We start from the raw sequence: 27437 nt of genomic DNA, 5'->3' as shown, positions 1-27437 counted from the left end.
CTTGGGTATAAATAATAGAAATGAATTGTATGAGTGATATATTTAATATTAAAATATTATATATTGATAGATGTATAATATTAATATTTTAAATATTTGATATGCGAATAGCATAAAATAAGTGATGTGTATGTAAATTAAAAAAAAAAACAGCAGTAACTTGGAATCTAGAGACTAGTGCTCATGCTACAGTACGTTCAACTCGTAATCAGAGTTTTGTTAGAGTATCGTCTTGTTATCTGCCTCAGTATTTTTTGCAGTTTCTGGCGCAGAGGGGAAGGCGCAGTGTGCGCTGCCGCTGCTACTGCTTTTGCTGCGGCTGAGACGAGCGATTTTGGCTGGCCTTTTACCGTTTAACCCTGAAACTTCTTCGTAGCAAAAGAACTCCGCTGTCTCTTATTCTTCTTCGCCACGAAACGGGAAGTCGAATTAGAGAGAGAGAGAGATGGAGGATTTATACTGTATACATCCGGGGATCCCTCGGGCGACGATCGTCGGCTCAGGCGAGCTGTCTGTTGGCTGCGAAGGAGAGATCCGCTTTGACGGAGCCGAGATAGCTGCAGACGAGAGCGGCTTTCTGGAGGCGGATCTCACGGATCTTATCAAAGCGCGGATTGCAAGCCACCCGCGATATTCCTCTCTGCTCTCGGCGTACATCGAATGCAATAAGGTTGGTAAAAGAAGAGAGAGAGAGAGAGAGAGAGAGAGAGAGAGAGAGAGAGAGAGAGAGAGAGAGAGAGCAAATATACTGATGGATTGTTTTGTGGTTTGAGGAAAAGGTTGGGGCACCACCGGAGATGGCGACACTTCTTGAAGATATTGCTCGAGAAAGAAGTACTGGCAGATACTGTGGCAGCGTCGGTGAAGTGGGGGAGATCGGAGCGGATCCGGAGCTCGACGAGTTCATGGTGAGCGACCGTCCCTAGAAAACCTTCTTTGGGGAATCTTTCGATTTCGAGTTAGTTTTCATATGATAGCCTCTTTTGTTTATTTCTTTGGTTTGTTTTTCTTTTGGGAAATTTACATACATACCACTTTGTTTTTTTGTTTTTTTTTTTCTCTTTTGGGATTGGGATTGGGGTTTGTGGTCCAGGATTCCTACTGCCGGGTTCTGGTGAGGTACAAATATGAGCTCTCCAAGCCATTTGAAAACCCTCTTTGGGGAATCTTTCGATTTCGAGTTAGTTTTCATATGATAGCCTCTTTTGTTTTTTCTTTGGTTTGTTTTTGTTTTTTTGTTTTTTGTTTTTCTCTTTTGGGATTGGGATTGGGGTTGGTGGTCCAGGATTCCTACTGCCGGGTTCTGGTGAGGTACAAATATGAGCTCTCCAAGCCATTTGACGAGGCCGTCTCCTTTCTCGCCAGTATCGAGTCGCAGCTGAGCAAACTCTGCAACTTCTCCGCTGCGGCAACCACTTCGTCCTCCTCCACTGCATTCTCCACGGCCGTCGCCAGCACTGGTGGTGCTCTCACCTTCGGTAAACAAATTAACTCTTTTTTGTCCTATTTCCTCTATATTTATTCCCTCAAAGAAAAGTAAAAAATATATACATATCGCTCGTTTGCGAGAGGGTAGGGGCTGGAGGGTAGCAGGAGCAGTCAAATCGTGGGCATGCAATAGGGCACATGCGTGTCAGAGGTTAGTTTTAGTGCACAGACGTAGGGCGTGAGATTATTAGGGATTCTGAGAAATAGAGATAGGAAGGAAGAAAGCATAGATGTTTTGTCTTCTTTGCCGCGACTTGCCTTCCTCAGTTCTGAAAAAAGGCGCCAGCTTTCGACCTCGGGACAATAGCTTCTATTTAAAGCAAGCTTGTTAAAGAAGATGGAAAGACTGTTGGTTTCTGGATTCTTGTTACAGTGGTTTATTGTTCTTCTACTGTTAGGGTTCCCATGGCAGCCCAGTAGTCAATATGAATTTGAGCTCTTTTCTTGAGTGCAGACTCTGGGCGTTGGCTTGGTGTGAGTTGAGTACATTAATTTGTTAATTTTTAGTATTTATGATTAAGTTCGTCCAAAGATCATTGGATGCTTTTGCTGTTATTAAACATACATATAATATTTTTAATATCTGTTGCCTGATCTTGGATTTATTATTATGTGCGGAATCTAGAGGGCGTCCAGAGATCAATAAAAATGTGTTACGTTACCCCAATTCTCGGTACCGAGCTCAGGACCCACGCTCGGTACCACTCGGAGCGGTACCGAGCACTTAACCGGACCGGAGAACATTCGGTGTCCGCACAAAATAATAGCTCCTGATCTTGTGGGCTTGTGTGCATTCTGAGCTGAGTACACTAGCTAATTTGTTAATTTTTAATATTTGCAATTAAATTCGTGCAAATTTCGATAAAATCATTTTTGTTTATATGATGCTTGATCATTTTATGCTTAGTTCTTAGAAATACATATAAGTTTGCTTTTGTATTTGTATATTGAAGGTCAGTTGTTTTTAATGAATGATGATATGAATGCCTTTAAAAATTTGGTTTAATGGTGATGTGAATGTTTTGTGAGCGATGCTTTCGTTTTTCATGTATTAAAATTGTGATGCATGAATTTTTGAAAGTCTGTTTATTCTTATGTTCGATATCTTACTATTATTTTATTGCTTCTGTTATTTCATTATTGTTTTTTTTCTATTTTAATTTTCACAGTTGTTTAATATTTTGTCTAGTTTTCATATTCAATAAATTATGTTTGATATATTGTGTGAAATACTCGTTGTAAAGGTTACAAACCAAGTTTATATAAAACAATTCTAATAATTGAGACAATAGAATACTCTTTTTTAATTATCTTATCAAAATTTTAAAATAATTTAATCATTTGTTGAATGGTCATAGTATGAACTTATACATAAAATATATGATAACAATATCATAGTCTGAATATGTTATAGTTTTTACTTTTTGGTGGTTCTTCAACTTAAAACGTTAATATAGCATATTATTGTCTTGACCTGTAGCAGTGTTTCACAATACAAACATTGCACATGCAATGATACTTAGCTAAATTTTCCAACATAAATTAACTACAAATTACTTTATGACTTGCAATTAAAATGAGTGATATTGATAATTCATATTTAGAATTTACTAAATAAAAAATAAATTTTAATTTATAAAAATGAAGAGATGATTACTATTTTGAAGTTATCGAAATAAATTGCCTGAAACTCTATAATGTCTTTTTTTTTTTTAAATCCAATTATCTAAAACAAATTGAGTTTGATAACAATTTATGAAAAATTTCATAATTTAAGAAAAATGGGTGAGTTGAGTAATAATATTTAGAATTTATCAAAATTTTGTTTGATTGGTGATTTACTCTTCATCTATATTGAGCAAAATTCAAAATGTTAGCCCTTTTTTTTTATGAATTCAAAATAACACTTTTTTCCATAATATGATGAATCATAAATATTTAACTACCACCACCAACAACAACAATAAAAGCCTTTGTCCCACTACATGGGGTTGGCAAATTCTTATTTAAATTTAACAAAAAAAAATGTAATTTTTAATATTTTCTAATAAAGTCTTTTTAGGTCTACCTCTGCCTTTCCTTACGTAGGTCAAATCTAATTATCTAATACATTACTCTCCTAATTGGGTCATAGGAAGTCTGACATTTTATGTGATTAAACCTTCTATGATGTCTCTCTCTAATCTTAATAGAAATTATTATGGTATTGAAAAAGTGAGTGAATTAAGAATTTTAATGTCTTTAATTTATCAAAATATTAAAAGAGAATAATATTATGAATTTTTCAAAATATTGGTAGATTATAAGCTGATTATTTAAATCAGATTAATTGAATTATACGATTGCATGAATTATTCGCTTTTTTTTTCTAATTTAAGTTAAAAAAGATAAATGATATCCAAATTTTGTTTAACAGAAATCTTTTGTAGCTAATTTTTTTTAATTTTCCGAATATGATGATTAATATTATAAAGGTATCAAACCATTAACGTTATAAATTGACCCTAATATTTTATTTTGGATTTTCCTAAATTTTTTTTTATTTATTGGTGAAAATTTGGTAATTTGGTTATTTAATCAAGTTATAATTTTTTTAGGTGTGATATTCTTAGTTTATTAAAATATGATATTTTATGATAATTTGTAAAATTTAAAATTTTATCAATTATTCTTATAAATTATGTATTGGATGAATGTTTATGTAATTCAATTACTAGTTGGGTGAATATTAATTGAAAACCACTTTTATTAATCAAAACTAGGTTTTTAATTAAAAATTATTTTATAATTTATAAGTAGTGATTTATGACATAGTATGCCCAGGTTCTTTTTAATACATTTATGTAAATCATCCAATAAATAATCTTCAAACTGTTTATATTTTTAATATTTTTGCTATTAGTATTTTTATATATTTATAAAATATCTTATATTTTCCAAATTATTACATGTTTAAATTTAGAAGATTATCTAAATTATTCATGTGTAAGAAATATTATTTATGATTTTTGAGAAATTTTCCAGATATTTCCTTAGTTTTTAGTATTTTAAATATTTTTGTAATCTCATTTCTTAAATAAAATCGTATTTAATATTTTCATAAAAATATAGCTCGTTTTCCTACAAATATTTGGATATTTATATTTTAATTTTTTCATTTATTTTCGATGAAAATTTTTAAGGCCAAATGAATTTTTTAAGTTCATTAGTTGGTGCGTCTATTTTAGCCGATTAAGATGTTGGATGAAGTTGTTAAATCCATTAATGGTTTTATCCATGATTAGAGGATTAAGAGATTTACTAGACATGCTCGGTAGCAAATTTGCAATCCAATACTTCGAAGTCAGATGACAACAAGTGCAATGAATTTTTGGTGTATTTGGAACTCACCCAAATTTGAGGAATTTTAAATATACAAAAAATGAACTAGAGGGTAAATTCCAAATGCACTAAAATTTTGCATCGCTTTTATTTTACTTCAAACAAAACACTAATATTCTCGAACCTCCAGCATTTAGAATACTTTACACTTCTCAGGAAACCAAACAACCCCTTAGTTATCCCAGAAAATTATAACATGTATCCACATAAGTGCTAACTAATTGTGAGACATATCTGACCAATATAATGAGCTCATCTTCATACTGCATCACATATTTTCTTTTCTATACCAGCCTTAAAAGTAACTTCTGCATTTGTTGTCGAGCAGATGGTGGTGCAAATAAATCTCTATACTTCTTAGCAAATTCTTCCCAAATTTTTTTTGTATTCAACTTCCCTTTGTACTACTATTTTTGCTGGTTTAACCACCAACACTTAGCTTTTCTATTTAATTGAATACTATATTAACGAAACCTTTCTATTCTCAGGAACTGTATGTTATCAAATGAGTTTTTCATCTTAAAATCCAATTATAAGCCATCTTAGGCTCTACAACAACTTGACAATGAGGAGGCTTCAGTCTCACAAATATTTGTAGGTGCTTTCCTATGATGCACCGACACTTCTCCTCAAAAAGGTGTGCAGTGTCCGACACTTATCCAACACGACACGTGTCCGACACTGCTCTGACACGTGTCAGACAAGCCGAAAACGTGTCCAATTAAAAAAATATTAAATATAAATTGGACACACGTGTCCGACACTCGTATCCTAAATGTTTTATGAATTTTTTTAAATATAATTTCTTGTATTTAATTTTTTTACTTATTTAATTTATAAAAATTAAGTTTCTTATTTCTTATTCACAACATCAAATCATTCGTCCGCACTTGATACCCCATTCATCGAATATTTTCATTTCACTTTGGCGGGTTACCACTTTGATTTCACAACAATGCCCAATATTATCTCAACATCGACGTCTGGTGACTTTAAACCACCCCAACTTCTTAGCACTTATCTATTGATCGTTCCTATGGCTTTAGTTATTGATGCAGGCCAACTAGAAAGAAAGAGTCAATAGAGGAGAACACTAGGACAACTAGAACAAAACTCGATTCAGTCTAGAATGCAGACATCCAAACAAATACCAAAACAAACTAAAGTCGAACAAACAAAACAAATACCAAAACAAACCAAAGTCGAACAAACGAAACAAAATTTAAAAATAAAAATACTATCCTCAGAACAACCGGTAAGTGGTTTCCTCACTTGCAACGAAAAGTAGGTAAAATAAGATAAGTGCTTAGGGCTTGCAAACTAAGGATCCACCACAGCAACAAGGTCCAACGTCGAACAAAGCTCCAGAAAATGTCACCAAATCAGCCAACAAACACCTCAAATAGCTAAAAAAGAAAGATACAAGTGGAGTGAAACTTGCGTAGAGAAGAAGAGGTTAGAAGCCCAAGATGAAATAGAGAGGGAAGAGAGAAATGGAATAAGCTCTCAAGCTTTTCGAAGGTAGAAGAAACCCTCAGGTTTTGTAGAAACTTTTCTCAAATATTTAACAACCTTCTCATGTCAAAAATATCTCTAATTTATAAGAGAAGAGGGGGCAACCAAATAGACAATTTACCTCCAAATGAACTAATAAAAAAAGGCCAGAATTAATTCCAAGACAGCACCCAAAAAGGCAGCGTAGAAAATCGGGTAAAGCAGCCATGGGAAAGGAGCAGACGTCCAGGGAATCGGGATAGAGCTAGGGAATCAGAACAACCCACGGGAAGGAGAGTCAGAGGAATCGGAACAACCCAAGAGAAGGAGAGACAAGAGGGAAAAACCGAAGAGACACAGGGAAAGGAAAGAGGCAATAATTCCACTCCATTAATGAGCTAACCAGTGAAAGACTTTACATAATAATAAGCTAAAGTCAGAGCTCAAGCAATAATGAGCTAGAATTAAGTAGCTCCCAATAATTCAACTCAAAACCAAAGCAGCCAAGGCCTAACCCGAAAAACATCAGCAGCCCAAAAGACCAAAGAACCCAAGTAGCTAGTGTGGACCTCCGAAAGAGCACCGCGCGAACGGGTCAATTGGAAGGGACAGATTGGATCGTGCATACGACTAACTATTGAAGATAAAGGCTTTCACCAACACACCTCAATGTGTAGTAATATACACGACCTAATCACGGGTTTCCCCCATCCGATACATCAGTTCGAATGGGGTTTAGTAGATGTGGGATCGAGTTTCCCACGGGCGCAAGCCCCCGTGGTTAATTACATCTCAGGCAAGAGCCCGAGAAAACTCTCGATTAAGGATCATGCATTATCCTCTCATAAAGTGGAATCGGTACGAGGGTACAGACTAGGAAATCCTACTCAAAGGGAAGAAAGGTCCGAAGGGCTGAATCAACATGCGTGGTCCACATCAGCATTCGGAGGCTCTAGGGCACTAAACAGAAACTAGAGAAAATAAATCAAGCACTCGATCACATGCGTGAGAGAAAAGATGGAGGTGGCGTCATCCTGTGACGCAGATAAGTAGGATTTAGGGCCCCTAAAAAGAAGGGACCTACCTACTATTTAAGGCATACTACGAGACCGAATTTAGTAGCCTCGAATCCTAAATTTAGGTTGGGCTTAGTGTTCTACGAAACACTAAGATCCGTGTCCTAGCTAATGCAGTGCAAAACCTGGACTTATCCCGGCCTAGATTTAGGGAGCCAGCTAATCACCTAATTGCTTTAAAACCATGCTATCAAGTCAGTTATGAGAGATAGGTGGGTGGTACAGTTCTTTGAAAATAGGACCGACATCTAGAGAATTTCCTAAGTGGTCCTAGACTTATGTGGGTCAGATGCTCCTAACTAATGCAATTAAATTTTATTTAGTTAGTTACTAATGCAATGCATGCTAGTTGAAATGTCAACTCATGAATGATATAGAACTTTAAAAACATGCTTATAGAAAATAATTTTTTGAAAAGACTGGGTCTCCCTAGGTCCGGCACTTCATCCTTATTGGCCAGATTATCCGGACTCTACCCGCAGGCAGGGAGACGTCTTATAACAAGGAAAGAAGGATGCAGTAATATGCATGCGACCCCGGACGATTCCGGCAGTTTCCTAGATTCGTTAAGTTTATATGTTATTTAAAATTCTAAAATTTTAAATATTAATTACGAGTAGAAGAATTTTATAGTCCTTAATGAGCCTAACGGAATCCAGGCTAAAATAAAAGCGGTATGCAAGAAAGAAATCTATAAAAAGCAGATAATTCTACTACGCAACCAGGTAAACACATCAATATAAATCCAAAAATAATCAACTAAATGGTCATAGGCAAATTGCCCTTATTACAACCCAGATATGCAAAAAATAAAGTGGCCGGGCACCACTGCTAACAACCTGGACTTCTAAGCCTATGACAGACGCAAATGACTTTGAGTGGAATATTGGTCTTCAGTCTTCTGGGTGTCTTCTTCTCCTTGGACTCCTTGGATCTCTCATCCTTGGACTCCTTGGATCCATCGTGGCTTGAATATCCAAATAAAGAGACAATTCTCCCTTTTGGGGATGATTGCCTTTTCTCTTTAGATATCTAAAGCCATCCCACTCGTTCTCCCAAATGGAAGAAGACTCTCCCCTATGAGGATGCCTTCTTCTTTTGGGATTCAAGTGGGATAAGAATATCCACACTCAAAAGACCATTTTCACAACTCTTAACAAATGCTACAAATTTTACATCAAATATAAAGCAGAAAAATTTTAAAGGACCTGCATGGTTATCCTAATAAAAATCCCAAGCAGTTATATATGAAAATGAAAATAACTCAAACCATTGACCTTGTGCCAAGCCATGCTCTTAATTATGAGGGCTAAGCAGCTCCACCTGTACAGTTATAATTATTAATTTAACTCTCATTTTTATTTAGGGGGAGCTGAGCAAGCACCTGCATAAAATATTATTAGAAATCATGATAATGCTACCCCCTTTTATTAGCTTGAGCATGGCCACCTACACGGAAAAACAGTAGATATATATATATATATATCACGCTCCTAACCTAGGGGTGAATCTAGCGCTCATCACACAGAGTGCAGGAAAGGTAAGCAAACACACCAATTATTTTTCAAACAGCATGCAATGAAATTCACGAAAAGCTCCGGTACACATCAGAAAAGTAAAACCCAGCGGCCTAACCTGGATCTAGAAGTGGTGCCCTAGTAAACAATTCTATGTGTGTGTAAGGCTGGTGTGGTTTAGATAGGTCTTAAGCAGGGTAGTTAGTTAAAGTTATCTAGAGTTCAAGTTTGTTGGGGGTCTGAAAATGATATTTTAGTTGAAATTCAAATATCAGTGGATTAGGGTTCATTTTAATTATTTCAGTTTGTTGATCAGTTTTAAGAGCTTAGGATACTGATATTTAAAGTTCAAGTGATATTAGCCAATTTTAGAAAGTTCTAGGTCCTCCTAAAAACTAGGCTAAGGGTCCAAAAAGTCACTATGGGAAAAAGACTAAGTCTGGGTCTCTTAACACCTTAAAAAAATACTAGACCTTAATACGAGTAGTTAGACAGGTAGTACACTAAAATAGGAGTTTTCTAAGCAAAGTTATGAATTTTCTAAGTTTCGGGTCATAAATGAACTACGGTTGACCAAAAATTTGACTTTCTAATCTAGGCCATTTTCTGGAAACCTAAGATTTTTAATAAATATTAGATCCTAATTGGAGTCTAATGCAAGTGAGTTTGCCTAATTTGGAATTTTCTATAATTAGATGGATTTCTAAAGATCGGGTAATTAAGGGAATTTTCTAAATTTCCTAATAAAGGGCTATTTTTTTGTTTTTTTTGTTTTGATCCAAATCAACTCCAAACTGATTGGAATCACCCCCAAATGTCAAAGATGACCTGAGAGAGTGTTCCCAAGTGTTTGGGGAAAATTTGGGATTTTTAATAATTTTTAATAAATTATTAGGGACAAAATGGTAAATTCCACCTATGGTCAAATTAAGGGTCAACCTAGAGTCAAATTAGGGAGCCCTATTTATCTAATGTCAAGGATCAGATTTTGGTCAGATTGAGGTATTATGGGTAATTTTCTGACCTAAGATGTATTTATTGTAATTTTTGGAAGGTCTCGGAGCCTTATTCAGCAATTTAATTAGGGTTAGTTAACTAAGGGGTCTAACAAGCCCTAAAAATTCCTAGAAAATTCTGGGATATTTCAGATGTCACTAAGTTTAAGTGTTGAAGTTTTCATGTCGTTCCGGGGTCTATCCTAGTCCCTAGAAAATTTCTAAATTTTCTAGACAAGTCCTTAATTTTTGTCCTCAGGGTGTCACTACGTTGTAGGAGTTAAGAGTGATGTTTTATCTAACTCTCAAGGTGATAAATGCAGGGGAACACATAAACAAAATAAACACGCCATGTCCTTAGATCTAGGAGAGCCGAGACTAAGTGCTCGTGGTGCGACCTATACATGCAAGCTACGACAAACAAAAAGTAAATAAAACTAAAGAAAGGATTAGCGAATGATTGACACTCAATCATCCACTAATCAACTTCCCCCATGATTGCTCTTCACATATGGAACCCATGTCTAAAATTTCATGAAGTAACGGGTCTCCCAAAATTAAGATTTAGGTATAAGTAGTTTTAAAATAATTTAAAAGTACTTATAAATATAAATATATATTTTTTTAAAAAATAAAATAATTAAAAATAATTCAATTCATAATACATAAGTATAGGGAGACCCACTGACCACCCAATCGAGGTTTTAAAATGATTTGAAAATAATTTGTAATTTCAAAATAATTATAATAATAAATATTTAAATAATATGGAAATACTTAATATTTGCAATCCTAAGGTTAGTAAATCTATTCCATGTACAAGTGAATCAGTTGATTGATTAACAGTTTATTAAAATATAAAGCTCATTTTTCTGAAAAGTCAAGGGGTTGCATGCAACAAATTCGGATTTAAAACGACGGATTATGAAATTTCACCGAAGTTTAAATAAAATTAATATGATATTTTAAATAAATATATTCATTTTACTGTTTTTCAAAATAACTCGCAGACAGATTCAAATCTTTGAGCAAAACCAACCTTTTAAAGTGTACAGAATTCAATATTTTTTTATAAAGTGTTTGTCTCGATAGATTCAAACGGGAGTTAGATTTTTATTTTTTGTTGTTGTTACATTATTATAATTGTTAGAATTTATAATAATATATTATTTAAAAATTAATTAATATAGTTATTTTGTATCTTATTTTTTGCTTGGTTTTGACGTTAATAATTAGTAATTTTATTTATTATTAATTTGTATCTTATATGTAATTTTAACTAATTAAATAATTTATAAAATATTTAATTAATTAATAATACAAATTTTCTAATATTAAATAAGTATTATATATATATTTTTTGATAAATATAATAATATAACATACATAGTATGTTCTAAAATAATAATGTATTTTATTATTATTTTTATAATAAGACAATAGTATTATAATATAGTAATAACAAAATAATTAAAATAATATATTTAAAATAATATATATATATATTTTTACTGTTTCACTAATAATTAAAAATACATACATTATTTTTATAAAAACAAGTTTTTATAGTGTAGAGAATGAAAATACGATCAAAACGAGGTATTATGCGTCAAAATCGGATCAAAAATGGATTTTTGGTGATTTTTTGAAGAAAATAAGGTTTAAAAAATAATTTTTAAATTTATTTTAATTAAATCGGGCGGCGGCGGGCCACGCGGCGGCGCGGGATAGGCTCCCGCGGTCTCAGCGCAATCATTGCCAATGATTGTCGTGGCCTTGGAATCAGCGCCGGGTTCATTAACCACGTCGGCGAGGGTCCGCAGCCGTTGGATCTTCCGCGGTTTGAGATCAACGGCCGAGATGCGCCCGGACGGGCGTGAGAGCCGCGGGATCAGATCCGCGGTTAGATTGAAACCGCGAAACGGCTTGATCTTAACCGTTGATCACAAGATCAACGGTTGCGATCCAGCTCAGACGGACGAACAGCCGAACCCGAACCCTAGATCACTATTTCGACTCGTTCTCTCTCGATACTCCACCAAATTGCACGAAATTTTAAACGCAAGTCATGGACATGAACAGAAATCGTGGGGGCCTAATTTCGAGATCTAAAACGAAGTATATAAAAAAGCTATTTAGCTTTGAGTGTTCTAACTAGGGTTTAGATTTTTACCGAAAATACTCGATGAAATCGAGAGATATCTGGCTTGTTGCACTTATAGACTGTCCACGCTCCTATTTGAAGAAGAAATTGCGAGCTCTCGACGTCTAGATCGCACGCAAAACGAGTTGGAAGTTCCTTGGCCTCGGTTCGCCGGAGATCTCGCTGCCGGTGAGGTTTCACCGTCGGGATTAGGTCGGGAAAGATGGAGGGAAGATCCAGGAGCTCTCTCACGAAGGGGTTTCGGTTGGGAGCTCTTGGATTCCGAGAATTTTGAAAAAGATCCTAAATAAGACCTAATTTTTGCTATTTAAAGTCCTAGGGTTAACATTAACGGCCCAGATCAAATCTCTAAGTAATTAGGAGGGAAATATGTCGGTTTTGGCCGTGGAATTCATTTGAAATTCGAAGGAGTTAAATTAGAGCCTTTAAATGCATTAATTGGGCTCCTAATGGGTGATTATGACCCATTAATGGCCAAATTTGACTGAGTCAACATTTGACTTAGTCAAATCAGCCAATTGGGTCAATGGGGTATGAGGTTTGAGCCATGAATGAGTTTGGATGAGTTTGAATTCAAATTGGGCTCTAAATGGGCTAAGTGGTCAACCCTGGTTGACTTGGTCAACTGGGTTGACTCAAAGCCTGGGTCTGGGCTCAACAGACTCAGGTCGACTCACTGAACCTATTGGAGAGGGTCTTGGGGTCTGACTTGGTCAATTTGACCAAGTCAACCATTTGACCAAGGGTCTGGGCAAAATCGAGGTCAACAGCTAGCACACTCAAGGTTTGTCATGCCCAAGCACTACCTACTCATGATCATTGGATGTTTTCCATTATGGGATAACATAAAATAAAAAACAAAAAAAACTATAATATTCAAATTACAATAAAAACGAAAATAAATAAAATTTGCATGTATCAGTTATGTTCAAATACAACCAAACCATTGCTCTGACACGGCTAATTAGGTACTGACAACTCGACTCAATACAACCCGTTATATCCTGATGGGTCATATTGTGTAAAGGGCACGACAGTGGACTTATTATTTCCCAAGACATGATTTGGAAGAATGTTTTCCCTACTTTACACTTTTCCTCATTATACAACACAACCATTTTATAATTATCCAATATACGTGAAAACAAAAGCATAAATTCATCAAACAAGCTTTTAAAAGAATAATATATATTAAACATGATTTCACTTTTCTTTTAATCAAAATATAAATATAATCATGACTGGCAAAAGGATGCATATGCTAAATATGCCTAATTCTGGGACTCAACCTAGTCAACCGTCTCTATCGACCCAATTTACTCAACATGGGCTTTACCTTATCTTTAAAATATTATAAATACATTAAGTGAGCCATCACATGCTCAGTAGATCATCCAAAACTTTCTATTGCAGAATTCAATATAATTATATAAATAACAGTAATTATATTAATTTATAATACATGAATAATTGATCATATTTACAACTGGACTATCATAATGTTTACATTGCAGTGTATTTAATGACCTTATATTAATATTAAACATATGTTATGAATATGCATATATAACTCTAACGATGTAGGTATTACTTAAATGAGACATCATAATAGGGATAATATTTCACAGCAACACATCAATATGACTACATAACGTAAGCGTTTCACTGAATATAATATGGTAACATGAATAATATAACATGAAGTAGCACACAACGTAATTATAATATTTCCCAATGCCTTCTCTACTTCAATTTATACCTCCATTTGATCATCCATATATGTCCAAGACAGATGGGAGAATTACATACATCTCAATTCTCCTTATAACTCCATTTTCACTTATACCTCCACTTGATTGTTTCATATTTGGTCAAGACATATGGAGGAATACATGAACAATAGTGTAAGGGCCTTTATAACTTCATTTGTATTGCACACAAAACATCCCCCACATACATTGCATCCTCTACATTCCCCAACATTCTTCTCGTTTCATTTCACATTTCAAGCACATGAATAGGAAAACATCAATCTTTGCAACATAAATCAGTAGCATGTCATTAATATTTTTAAAATATATAGCCACCAACTTTAACATTTGCAGCTTGAAAGATCAATAACATCAATATTTAAATGTAGTATTAACATGATATGAGAAAACATGAAATACTCATCTGTACTACAACCTTAGTGTTTTTGGGTGAAATACTTGTACACATACTCAATGTTGGTAAAACATATAATCATTCATAGATAATATTTATAACATCGTTTTAGGGCTTTATTGTTCTATAACACTTTTTGTTAAAACCAATGTAATTAGTAAAACACATGAAAAGTCACACATTCAAAATCACCTAATGAAACTTTGAGTTTTTTATTGTTGAAATGCTCATAATCATCTATTATAGGACATACTTAAATTTATATGGTGGAAAGTTTTCCAAACTTATTTAAATCAAATAAATCCCCATAAATCTTACCCAATTTTCTCAAATTGAAAACTAAATTATGGTAACAAAAGCTTATCTCGAGACGAACAGTTCCTTCAATTTGTCTGACGAATGGAACTTGATCTGAGGCCTCCAAACTCTTATTTTCTTTTTCTCTTTCTTTTTTTTTCTCCTCTCCTGGAATTTCTAGCGAATGAAATGGTGATTTTGTTATGATAACATAAATGAAATGGTGTTGGGTTAATACTTTTAGGTATTTATATAAAATCTCAAACGTGACCTTGCACTGTAATGCTAACTTTCCCAACTCCACTGTTCTCTTAAGGGAAAATTCATTTAAGTAAATTTCTAGTAAATCAAGTTCTCAGCGCCGCAACTCTCTTAAGCGCTTTCTAATAAATAGAGAATGCAGCGCCGTAAGGGCCAACAATACAATGCTCCTGAGGACTTAGATTTTGTTTATTCAGATAGAGAATTTAGTGCCGTAGCATTCTCGGGCCAAATTTTCAATTATGAAATTTTCTATTTAAGTCAATTTCACAGAAATTCATGAACAATTAAATAAATCTATAACATTTACCATTTTCACTTTAGTTCAGTGCACATAGACTAGGTATTGTAGCATTGGATATTACACTGAACCTATACTTCAATAAAAAAATTCATCCATTTGAGTGAGCTCGTTTAAAATCTTATTTGGATCATGAAATCCATCATAGGTTATGGCTTTTACGTTAATCTTTTTATAGTTATCTATATATTCATGATGCCTATAATGTTTATTAGTATTATGGATTCTAAAATAATCTCTTCTAGGTGGACGGATGATCATTCTTAGTCTTGTTGACAAATTTCACTTTTGTGGGGTTAATTTTAGCTTGGTTCTGGATAGCTGAATGGATGTGCACCTTAGTAGTCATGTCTTGCATTTTGGTAGTAAGATTCATAATTATTTCTTGTAATTTATTAAAGGTCTGCTCATTATATATGGTAATATATTCTACCTTTCTTGATAGGTTTCTTGAAAGTGTTGTGGCACAATCAAAATGGGCTGGATGAATTGGTTATTTTGAAATTTTAACTAATGACCAACAAAACAATTTGCCGCAGAATGTAACTTTGAGATCTTTAGTTCAGAAAGTACATTTTTTTTTTTGTTTTTATTTTTGAGAGAAGCATAAGATTAATTCAGAAGTAATTCAAAGCAAATATTTTGATTAATAGAAAAACATATTAAAATATTATTTTGATAAATATTTCTGAATGCAATCATAAAATGATCATTCCGCAAATCTCAAAAAATAAAACTCGCAGGAAAAATTGGAGAAAAAGTAAAATAAAGGAAAACTACGATTTTATAGTGGTTTAGTCGAACCTGATCTATATCAACTCCCCAAATGTCTTCTTTCGGAATTTTACTCGTACATGCTTTTTCTGCACTCAGCAAGGTGGAGAATACTAATGGCGTCAATACATGTTTTTGGGTTGGATTTGGGTCCAACCTGAAATTGACCCGTCACTTTTTGCCCTAACCCAAACACGACTAGGTTATAGTTTCGGGTCAACATCCTTATCCCGAACTCGGCCCATTTGGTTTCGGGTCAACCCGGCATGACCCAGAAACCCAGAAAATGAACATTGGGTACATACACAAGCAGATGTGAGCACGACGGCAAGTAAGTACGGGAGTGATGTTGATGTAGAACGAGAAGGGAAAAAAGGGGACATTTGAGATTTGAATTTCTTGCTTTAATTGAGATCAAAATATTATGGATAATTAAATCAAATCAAATAAAATCCAATTAGAAACCTAATTAGATTTAATTTAAGTAACTTTCTTAAAATAGGCTATCTTAAATTAGGAAAGTATTTCCTTTTTTATTTATTTATTTTTTTAAATTAGGAAAGTATTTCAAATTCAAAATTACTTAGAATTTGAACTCATATTTTCTTAACTTAAATCGTTTGATAAAAGAAAACTAATCAAAAGGGAATTCAAATTTTGGAGGCAAAGAGGAAGAAGGGGGGAAGGGGCCGGCAGCATTAAAAGGGGGAGTAGATGTTATGGAAAGATAATTAAAAAGGACTTTGATTGTAACCTTAAATTAGGGAGTAATATTTAAATCACATCCAATTAAATAATTAATTGAACCTAATTAAAATAATTTCGTAAATTAAGAATCCTAATTTTAGAGATAAAATTCAAATTAATTTGAATTTTAAATTTCAATTTGTTACTAAGTTAGAAAGGCTAAAATAGAAAAGGGTTTTAAATGTGAAGCGGGATTTGTGGAGCCAAGGGGAAAGAAGTTGGCTGGCAGTTTGGTGAGACCGGCAGCTAGAGAGGTTGGCAGGGCGGTGTTGGAGGTGGAGCTAAGCCATGGGGAGGGAGAAGGGGAGGCCAATTTTGTGGAAGTGGATGGGTTTATGGGAGAATCGGCCGGTGGAAAGTAGGGGATTTTGGCCGGTAGTCAAGGGAGGAGGAGAAAAGGATTTAGTGAAAGAAAGATACAACCGCAAGCCCGGACACATCCTGCAGCTGACGGGTACTACGTTGTCCTTCACCAAGGGACTTCAGGCCACGAGCTCCGACACATCCTGTTGATGGTGGAAGCTATGAATTTCTCCCATAGGAATCTCACCCAAGGTTCTTCCCAGAGAACACAAGTGCAAACACAAATTTTTTTAATCATCCAACATTACATTACACAAACAAGAGCTTCTATATATAGGCCTAAGAAATTAAAACAAGACACATATGCCCCTAGGGTTTACATAGGATGACCCTCTTAAGTAAGAGTAAAAATAAAAAATTCATAATAAAAAGAAAAATTACAAATAACAAATTAAGATAAGGTGGAATGATCTCGGCCATTGATCGTCGTCTCCTCCTTTGAAAATCTTTATGATCGAATGTCCGCATCAGATGTGGGTGTGGGCTAAGGCCTAACCGCCTAGGGTGCAGTTGTGCCTATCGCGGGAGCAGGGGGCAGGCGTTTGGGTGCAGGCACGAGCGTTGGAGGTTGCGCCGGTGCGGTGCGAGCGAGGATCAGCATCAGACTTGAGGGCGGGTCCGGCAGCAGACATGAGCGCGAGATGGGAGGGCAAGGGTGGATTAAGAGGTCGCGAGCATGGTTGGACTACGGGAGGTCGTGAGGTCGGGATCAGGGTTATTTTCAAGTTTTTGGGTCACAGATGTGGGTGTGGGCTAAGGCCTAGCCGCCTAGGGTTCAGTTGTGTCTATCATGGGAGCAAGGAGCAGGCGTAGGTCCAGGCGTTTGGGTGTAGGCACGAGCGTTGGAGGTTGCGCCGGTGCGGTGCGAGCGAGGCTCAGCATCAGACTTGAGGGCGAGTACGGCAGCAGACACGAGCACGAGATGGGAGGGCAAGGGTGGATTAAGAGATCGCGAGCATGGTTTAGCTTCGGGAGGTTGTGAGGGCGGGATCAGGGTTATTTTCGAGTTTTTGGGTCAACCCAAACCTGACCCTATTTTAAAAACGCGTCAGAACCTCAAACTAGAAACCGACTCGTATCGCAAACAAATTGACCTGAATTCGAAATTTTCTGGTTGGGTTCGGGTCGAATTTTGAGTCAGGTCAAATATTGACACCCCTATAAAACACCTTCACAAAGTTATTCCTTCCAAAAAGCTTAACATTTCATTTTGCTTCCCGCAATAGCAGAGATACTACTCCCTCTTTCTGCTCCTTGCAATGGCGAAGATGCCGCTCCATTTGCCTCCACGGCTAGTCACAAGTCCTTCATCCAAAGTTTTCTTCCCTAGTGCTATCATGAACTGATTTGGAAGCTCAAGTTAATGAGGCGGGAGTAAACAAATGATCAAAATTGTAATTCTTTTAATAATAAGAAATACTTAATAGACTAATATTTGAAATATAACTGAAGATCCACTAAAATAATTTTTCAATTTGAACATATAATAAATCAATTCTTACATATTTGAACTAATTAATATGGTAAAACAATATTATTTTTTACTATAGCTTATAATTTTGTAATTGCGAATACCTTATAAAAATGAATAAAGTAAAATTCAGATTGATTATTTCCATACAAGAAAAAAATATTATTTAGATTGCAAAGATTGTAAAATTATTTTGAGTGAAAATTTATGTATACAAGGTTTCTTATTAGTTTTGGACTTTAAGATAAAGGGGCATAATATAATAAAAATAAAGTAAAATGTTGTTTTAGAATTAGATGGAGACATTTAAAGAATACTGAAAAAAATATTTTTGAGAGTGAGATTTTAGGTAGTAAGATTTTGTTTGTGCACGAGGAGATTAATGTTATGTGAAAGAAGTAGCTAGTGATGTTAATAATGTTGCAAAGGATGTGCTTGGAGTTTCAAAGAGAAAAACTCGTAATAGTAAAAAAGTTGGTGGTGTTATCTAATGTGCAAGAAAAGAGAAAAATTAGAGTTTTATGAAGATTGAGACAAGACGATTGACTTTAGTTACCTTAGCACTCTAAATGAAAATAAAGGATTTTGTTTTTATTGGCATTTAGTAAAACCAAAGTTACAGAGGCTTTAAAGAATATGAAGTGTGGAAAAGTTGTTGGAACTGATGATATTTCAATAGAGGTGTGGAAATGCTTAAGAGATGAATGAATTTATTGGCTTACTAAATTTTTAATATTATTTTGAAGACTAAAAAAATGTCTGATGGGTGGAGAATGTGTGTGATGATTCATATTTTTAAGAATAAAAGTGATGCACAAGATTGTGCAAATTATAGAGGAATTAAGTTAATGTGTCATACTTTAAAACTATGGTAGAGACTTATAGAACATAGGTTACAACATGGTGCTAATATTTCTCAAAATCAATTTAGATTCAAGTTTGGGTTGGTCTACTATGGATGTTATACATTTATTGCGAGATTTAATGGAGAAGTATAGAGATAACAAGAAGGATCTACTTGTGATATTTGTTAATTTAGAGAAAGCATATGATAAAAGTTCCAAAAGAAGTGCTATGGAGAGTTCTAGAAAAGAAAAGGGTTAATAATACTTATATTCAAGTAATTAGTTTATATATGCAGGAGTTGTTACTTGTGCTCAAACACAAGGTGGTTTGACTAAGTATTTTCTTATTTCAATTAGATTACATAAAGGATCAGCCTTAAGCCCATATCTTTTTGCTTTAGTCATGGATGCTCTCATTGGACATTTGCAAGAGTTTGTTCCTTGGTGTATGGTGTATGATTCTTTAGAGTCTAAAGGTTTTCGTTTGAGTAGATCTAAAACTTAATGTATGTAGTGTAATTTTAGTAGTAATAGATCTAGTGGAGTATTGTGATTTTGTGCCATCAGGTCATTAATACGAGTATACATTTTAGATATTTTGAGTATATTGTTTAGAGTGAAGGTGAAATAGGGGATATTATTAGTAGAATTCAAGTTTGAAGGTTGAAGTGGAGGAATCCATCGGGCTTGTTGTGTGATAGAAAAGTCTCTCTCAAATTCAAGAGAAAATCCTACAGGAAGGTGGTGAGACCTGTAGTTTTTTATGGTGAAAGTTTTGGCCATTAAAAGAGAAGCATAATATTAAGTGTTGCCGTGATGAGGATGCTCAGGTGGATGAGTGGCTTGCTTTACTCTTATAGATATGGGATACGAAATGAGCATATATGTGAAAGTTTGGAGTAGCTCTAACGAGAGAGAAAATCATACAAAGTTGCCTTAAATTGGTTGGTCATATAAAATGGCGGCCTTCCGATGACCTGGTTATGAGAGTAGATGTATTAGGTTTGACTTATGTTAAGAAATGTAGATTTAGGCTGATGCGGACATCCAACCGTCCATGCTAATCCGGGAGGAGCTGAAGATCGACGACCGAGATCAGCTTGTTTTATTTTCGTTTATTAAGTGTATTTTAATTTAGTTTTGTAATTTCTCTTTTTATCCTCTTGTCTTATGTAAGCCCAAGGGGCGAATGTGTCTTTTAATTTCTCTTGAGGCTTATATATAGAGATCTCTTCTCTTGTATTTGGATGATGGATTATTAATAAAAAAATTTGCGTTTTGCACTTGGGTTCTTTGGGAAGAACGTTAGTGAAATCCCTATGGGAGGGAGTCGAAGTTTCCACCAGCCGTAGGATGGGTCCGGGCTCGTGGCGTGAAGTCCCTTGGAGAAGGGCAACATAGTACCCGTCAGCCGCAGGATGTGTCCGGGCTCGCGGTTGTATCTTTAATTTTTTTTTTCTTTTTTTGTCTCTTGTTTTTTATTTGTTCCCTCTTATTTCTCCTCGTCGTTATCTTCATCCTCTTCACTGTTCCCCTCCTTCCGACCATCCCCACCACCAACCGCCACCCCCATAACCCCTCCTACCAAAGCTCACCTCAGCCTGACCACCAACCCAATCCCTTTTCTCCATTAGCTCCTCCATCGCCCCACCCAAACCAAGCCCACCCGGCCAACATTTCGTCAATCCCGATGAATGCCACCCCATAATGCTTACCCTAAAGAGTTCAAATTATTTAGAAAAATTATTTTCATCATTTGAAATCAAATTTTTGAATTTCAAATAGTTTCCTAAATTAGAAACTATTTTAGGAAAGTATTAATCTCATTCATAAAATTAATTCAAAATCTTAATTTGGGTGAAATTTTTCTGTCTCCTTAAATTAAAGAGACCATTAGGAAAGGGTTTTAAATTATTCTCCACAAAAACTCCATCCTCTCTACTATCTTCTCCCACCAAAATGCAAATCACACATTGAATTCTTTCCATAAGTGTCCACTCTTAAATTGGAATTAATTTCAAACTTCAAAGCAATTTGAGTTATAAAATTCTTTCCTAATTTAACTAAACCTATTTAGAAAGTTCTTGAATTAATCAATTTGAATTTGAAATTCAAAGAGATTAATTAAAACCTTTCCAACTTCCCAATACCCATATAAGAAGACTATTTCAATCCACCTCATCAACCTCCCCTATGCTGATTCGTCAGCCGGCTCCTCTAGGGTGGTATTAGGAAATTGTTTCCTAAATCCCAAAATCTCCACTTAGGAAACAATTCAAACCTCATTAATTTGGCCACAAAATCAGCCCCGCAAAGTGGAAATAATCCCCAAATCCTAGCCTTACCTGACCGCCTCCTACCCAGCAGCTTTGCTTGGATTATCTTCTCCCAATTCCTCCTATTCTTCTCCCGGTTTGGTGTTTCCTGCACCCTAAGTTTGCTGGCCAAAAATTTTACAACCAGGAACTTTGCTGCCAGAACCCTCCTGTTGCTGTCCAGGACCTTCCCAAGTCCTCCAAGTGGTTTTCCCAAGTTTTCTACAAGACAAAACTGCTGCCACAGCTGCTTTCCAGAGATTCCTGCAGCAGTTTGTTGCTGTCCAGCCCTTCTGGGAGCAACCGTGGCTGCCCGAAACTGTCCGGAATTGCTATCCCAGGTTGGCTACTTGCTGTCCAGAATTTCCCAAGTGTCAAAAGCTGATGTTTAAACTTCACGAGTTGCTCTTCAAGACCCATAAGACTGAAAACCTCCTTCCCGTTCTACATCATAGGCCTAAAAAGTGTTTGTTAGAAAATATTAGAAAATGATATTTCTTTATTAGATTTAAATAAGAATGCCCCCTCATGTGTACCTATGTGAATACATATTACAGTGCATGCGCGGGGGCTTTTTTGGATATATTTGATGGGTTACAATGACTTGTAGAAATTCGTGTCTGCTGCGTATTGTCTTCCTCCATTTGCAATGAATTTACATATTTGCTGGCTCCTGAATGGTGGTTGATTGTAGGAGCATTGTAAGTGAGTTATGTATTCGTTGATGGTTTGCTAAATTTCGCTTGTAGGTACTGTGTTGAGCTCATGATGAGTCTCCTACAACACATGTTATGCATGTAACGGCTCTCCTATAACAGCCCGTTGGTACTCATATTTGAAGTATCCACATTGTGTTTTGACTGTGTACAATAGATTAGGTGTATAGTGGGTCTTCTGCAGCGGTCCGTAGCGGTTCTTATGTATTGCAAAACACATCACCCTTGCTTGCAAAAGGCATGTTGTATGCATATTGCAGTATCTATTGTCACTGATTGTATGGACTACTGTATAATTGAGTAACCATTCGCACACTTAGAACCAAGGGATGAGTTAACTTGCAAAAACCATAGCTCTGCATCAATTAGAAATGAAACTAGCTCGTCACTATCTTTGATCTTCAGCTTGTGGGTGAAGTTAATACTTCTCTATGACACCATTTGCAACATGGATGGACCACTTATAACGAGTTTACTAAGTATGAACTGACAATTTTCAGTTGACTCCACTTCTTATAGCCCTTTAAGAGATGAGATTGTGGCAATTTGTAATTATTAAGTTGTTGGATGCTACAAATCTTGCTATTTCATCAACCAGAGGGAGAGAAGTGATGTTTGAACAAAGGACCTTTAATGTTTTGAGCAGAATAGATTTTGAATTATTGCGGCAGTTGCTAGTGTATTGTTTCCAATTCAAAGCTTTCCACCCAATGCTATCTATCTTTAATTTCTTGAGATTAGGAGGCAAAAAGAGTAACTCTCGCAAATTTGGGCAGCCTTTTAGGCGTAGTTCGATTAAGAAAGGAAACAGACATTCATCTGCTACTACTTCATTAAACCAATCTTCTAATGCTTCCAATTTCTTAATATGTAGCACCTCTAGTGATGGATTGATGGAAGGACACAATCCTTGTCATTTCTGCCAAATTTATTGTCAAGCTATTTTAATTTCAGCGTGTTATGAAGATACAAAGATTTGAGGAAGTGAAGTTACCCAAAAGGTGAAATAATTTGTTACTCCAAGCATTCGTCGAATTCGAGAAGTAATATATTTTAGACTCCAACCCACATACGGGAACATCACCCCATGCTAAGGACAAATCCATAAGATTCCTCTTAGCACGTAATTTAGCACTACAAGCCTCCTTAGCATCTTTCACATTTTCAAGAAATTTGATTCTTAATTGTTGAAGTTCATTCATATGTTAGAACTTTATTCAGTATGATCCCCACTATTGTATAGTTGCATGTCAACTTTTATTTTGATAATCATGTTATCATTTAATGCTTATATTATGATTGCACATTCGTTGATCTAATATCTGGTTCATTGTTTAAGTCTCTGTTTGCAAGTCTTTTTCATCGGATTCAAATCAAGTTCATGTCATTTATAGTTTGTTCAAGTCCGAGTCCAGTTTGAGTCCCCGTCGTTGTATTCAAGTTAACTTCATGTCCCTTTCATTCGTTCAAGTTCCTTGTTCAAATTGTTCAAGTCAAGTCCCTTGCTCAGCTCGAGTCCAGGTTCAACCATGGTCCCTTGCGTTTCATTGTCATTTGCTTGGATTCAAATTCATATAAGTTCAAATTTGTCATTATTCACTTAGCAAGTTCAAATTGAATCCTTTATGTTTGTTCAAATCCACGTTAAGTTCATTATAGTTTGTTTTCAGTTCGCTGTCGGTTCATATATATTTTTACTTTTACATAGAAAACCAAATTACTAAAAAAATGGTGTGGGACTAAACTTCTGACCTTTTTTTTTTTGTTTTGCTGATCCGTTCCACGGAGGATAGAGAGCAAGGAGAGGCGAGCTGCAAGCGGGTCATCCAAAAACGGGAAACGTTTAGCTGCTTTGCTATAGCAGCTTTACAGTATATCACAACCTTTGATTTATAACTACCTCATTCCGTTGTAACCGTTTGATCCCTAACTTAGTACAGCAGCTTTCCTTTCTCTTAGTTACAAATATTAACATTCTAGTCATTGTTAGCATTTATTTAAAAATAAATGAATAAATTGGTTAAATTAATTCAACAATATTTACTTTTTTAAAACTATTTATTTATTTCAAGCTAATTCAAGCCGAACACAAGCCTTAATCGAGCTTCTTAATGAGCTTGGTCATGAGTTTTAAATGATACTATTCATGAACATAAACGAACCAAATGACAAGCTGATCAAGCTCGTTTATCTGGCTATCGAGTATTTATCAAAGTGTTCAAGCTTGTTCGTTTAGCTTATTAAGCAAACATGAATGAGCTCTTCTCGACCCGAGTCACAGGGGGGGCCTTATTTTTCAGGGGGGGCAAACTTATAGGTAATATAAGATATATATTATTATATAATATATAATATATATTAATTAGAATTAATCTTAAACAAAATAGGTTGAAGTATGGATGATTTGTTTGCAAAAAAAAAATTAAATTGTTTGTAATTGATTAATCATTCAATTTCTATTAAAATGTATGTTGGAGTGTTGCCTTGAATTTGGCTCGACCTCTATGTATTCATATTTTTGATCTTTGTACGCTTCTCAGATATGTCGGAGGTCCCAAAGGGTAGCACCCCCTGATGGTGGTTCGACCTGCCTGGTCAAGTCAGGGGTCAAGGGCAGCCGCCCCTGCGGAGTTGCCCCCTGAACAAAATTTTGGTTGTGTAAGGATATTTTGGATTCCTTTTACTATTTTCTCTTTGTATTGGACAATTATGCCTAAAAACCATAGTATTTTAAATGTATTTAGAGGCAATATTGCCTAATAAAAATCTTATTAATAACACCTCCACCACATTGTATGTATAATTTTTCTGGGGTGGCAATATCTAACAAAAACAAACCCAAATCATGTAATTTATTTTTTAGGGGGGGGGCGGCAATTGGCGGTACAAAACTCTATAAAACCAATCTTAAAAAAAGCCATATAATTAAAAAAAAATTAATTTTTTTAGGGGGGGGGGGGGGCAATTGCCCCCCCCTCAAACCATGACGGGTTTCCAGCCCCTGCCAAGTCACGAGCAACTCGTTCGAACGCTTGGTTCATTACATCCTAATATTACCAGTATCTTCAATTCACCCTTATCTTCCATTCATTTTCTCTTATACTTGTGCTACATCTCTTCCTCTAGTATTATGTTGTGGGTTGGGGATGTGATTGTTGTGGCTAGAACTTCTAGGGTGGCAGAATTCTACGCTAGAAAAAAAAAAAAATGAGTATACTGAACCAAATCACAACAAACAGATGAGGTGAAAAGAGTATATATATATAAAGAATGAAGTTGGTAATAATATGGAAGACTCCAAAACCTTTTGAGCAAATTGGTGATCTTACAGGCTACCTTTTTTCTCAGTGTGCACAAAAAACTGTCTAGCTATAATATTGTATTTGACTTTATCCTTGCTTGATCAAGTTCATTACACATATTCATCGGTGTTAGCCTATTTGTTGATTCATTCGATTTCATCTGCTGATGACCACCAGATGAAGCAGTTGGATCCTCTGAAGAAGTGCCAAGTTATGATGACGCTGATGCGTTAGAAAATCAAGTCTCTTCTTCTCGATCTCCTGAGATCGAGTTGAAGGAGTTCCTCTTTAGAAAGTACAGCGGCTATCTTTGTAATCTGAGGACGGAATTTTCAAAGAAGAAAAAGAAAGGAAAGCTTCCCAGAGAGGCAAGATTGACATTGCTTGATTGGTGGAACAGTCATTACAAATGGCCCTACCCAACGGTAATCTCCATCCTCTTCTATTTTGCTTTATTTTATAAGCAGAAAAACGAACGTAAAAATGCATCCAAGGAATCACAAAAGGAAAAAAAAAAAATATTCTCCTAACAGGATGATGAGAAGGCGAAGTTGGTGGAGTTTACAGGTCTTGACCAAAAACAAATAAACAACTGGTTTATAAACCAAAGAAAGAGACATTGGAAACCCTCCGAAGACCTGCAGTGCACCATAATGGAAGGATTATGGGGTATATCTAGTGGGACTACACTGTGCTTTGAAACAGGTAGCATAAGGTCCTTCAACTTAAATAATTCATCTCCATGTTAAATAATTCAACTGCTAACCTTTTTTTTTTTTAATTAAAGCTTCATTTGGGACAGCTTTCTTACTGCTCCTTAAAACAACTTTTTAGTACTCAAAAGCTGCTTTAAAAAGTAGTAAATAAGCCCGTCCCAAACAAAGCCTAAATTTCTTTCTCCTAGCCTTATGTGCAGCTTGTACTATTATATGGCGATATTCTTGTGTTTGCCATCCTTCAAAAAAGTGTTTGTAAATAAGTTTATTGCACTTCTCTGTTTGTTTTAGACATCTGACTTTTACAATTATGTACTAATAGCAATCATAAAATGAAGTGTTTTGAGCAATAAAGTAAAAGTCGGGGATGAAATTTTCCAGCTAATGAATGATTTTCTTGTTGATTATTGGAATTCTCGGCAGTTTGGGCCATGTTAAAAGCTCTTTACCTTGCATTTTTGTGTGACAATTGTGCTGTGAAAGTTCAACTATCCAGAGATAATTTAATATATAAGGTGATAAATTCTATCTAACAAATGCTTCAATATGAGCAGAGCAACAGAAATGATATATCATACCATTTCAAACCTGGAAAATCCGCTGTAGTCTTTATATAATGGGGATCGTTAATCAAAGCATTGGGGCTAAGTTTTATGAATTCTCTTCTTCTTCTTTTTTAATTTCACTGTTTTTCGTTTTGTTGTGAGGCATCAAAATCTTTATGGGCACCTTTTAGAAAAATTATTACGTGTGGAGTCTGGATATAGCTCTGAGTTTGGATTCCAATTAAATCGTGACATGGGATTGAATATGTCGATATTCAATATGGGTTTTGTATTTTATTTTTCTCTTGTCAGCCCGGCTGACTTTGCTCAGAGGTTTTTTGTTCAAATTTAGGGTTTAGGATTGTCGCTCCTCTTTTAAATTAAAAAACTTGTGGAAGTTTCCTAATATTTTGCATTTTAGCTCAATAAATGTTTGATACATGTTAGAAAGGAAAATTGATGAAGATGAAGATTGATTTGGAGGAGGACGTATTCTTTGAGCA

The 27437-nt window shown here is 35.2% G+C and overlaps 1 protein-coding gene across 1 annotated transcript; it reads left to right on the top strand.

The window, feature by feature from the left end:
- Positions 1-238: 238 nt before the first annotated feature.
- Positions 239-26494, top strand: LOC110112666 (homeobox protein knotted-1-like 1). The gene is made up of 5 exons (XM_020844964.2): positions 239-670; positions 780-908; positions 1286-1478; positions 25851-26098; positions 26207-26494. Exons 1-5 carry the CDS (start codon positions 446-448, stop codon positions 26420-26422), a joined length of 1011 nt encoding a protein of 336 aa, XP_020700623.1. The 5' UTR covers positions 239-445; the 3' UTR covers positions 26423-26494.
- Positions 26495-27437: the final 943 nt, after the last annotated feature.

The sequence above is a fragment of the Dendrobium catenatum genome, unplaced genomic scaffold (assembly GCF_001605985.2).
Source record: "Dendrobium catenatum unplaced genomic scaffold, ASM160598v2 fragScaff_scaffold_627, whole genome shotgun sequence".
NCBI lineage: Eukaryota > Viridiplantae > Streptophyta > Magnoliopsida > Asparagales > Orchidaceae > Dendrobium > Dendrobium catenatum.
The sequence above is the reverse complement of the archived record's forward strand: the minus strand, read 5'-3'. Positions and strand labels throughout refer to the sequence as shown.

What these genes read in the sequence shown, in the direction of transcription:
- LOC110112666 (XM_020844964.2), top strand. Translation starts at nt 446, where the DNA reads ATGGAGGATTTATACTGTATACATCCGGGGATCCCTCGGGCGACGATC. An exon ending in CGGAGCTCGACGAGTTCATG is followed by an intron (nt 909 to 1,285) that starts GTGAGCGACCGT and finishes TTGGTGGTCCAG; the next exon opens with GATTCCTACTGCCGGGTTCT. An exon ending in ACAAATGGCCCTACCCAACG is followed by an intron (nt 26,099 to 26,206) that starts GTAATCTCCATC and finishes TTCTCCTAACAG; the next exon opens with GATGATGAGAAGGCGAAGTT.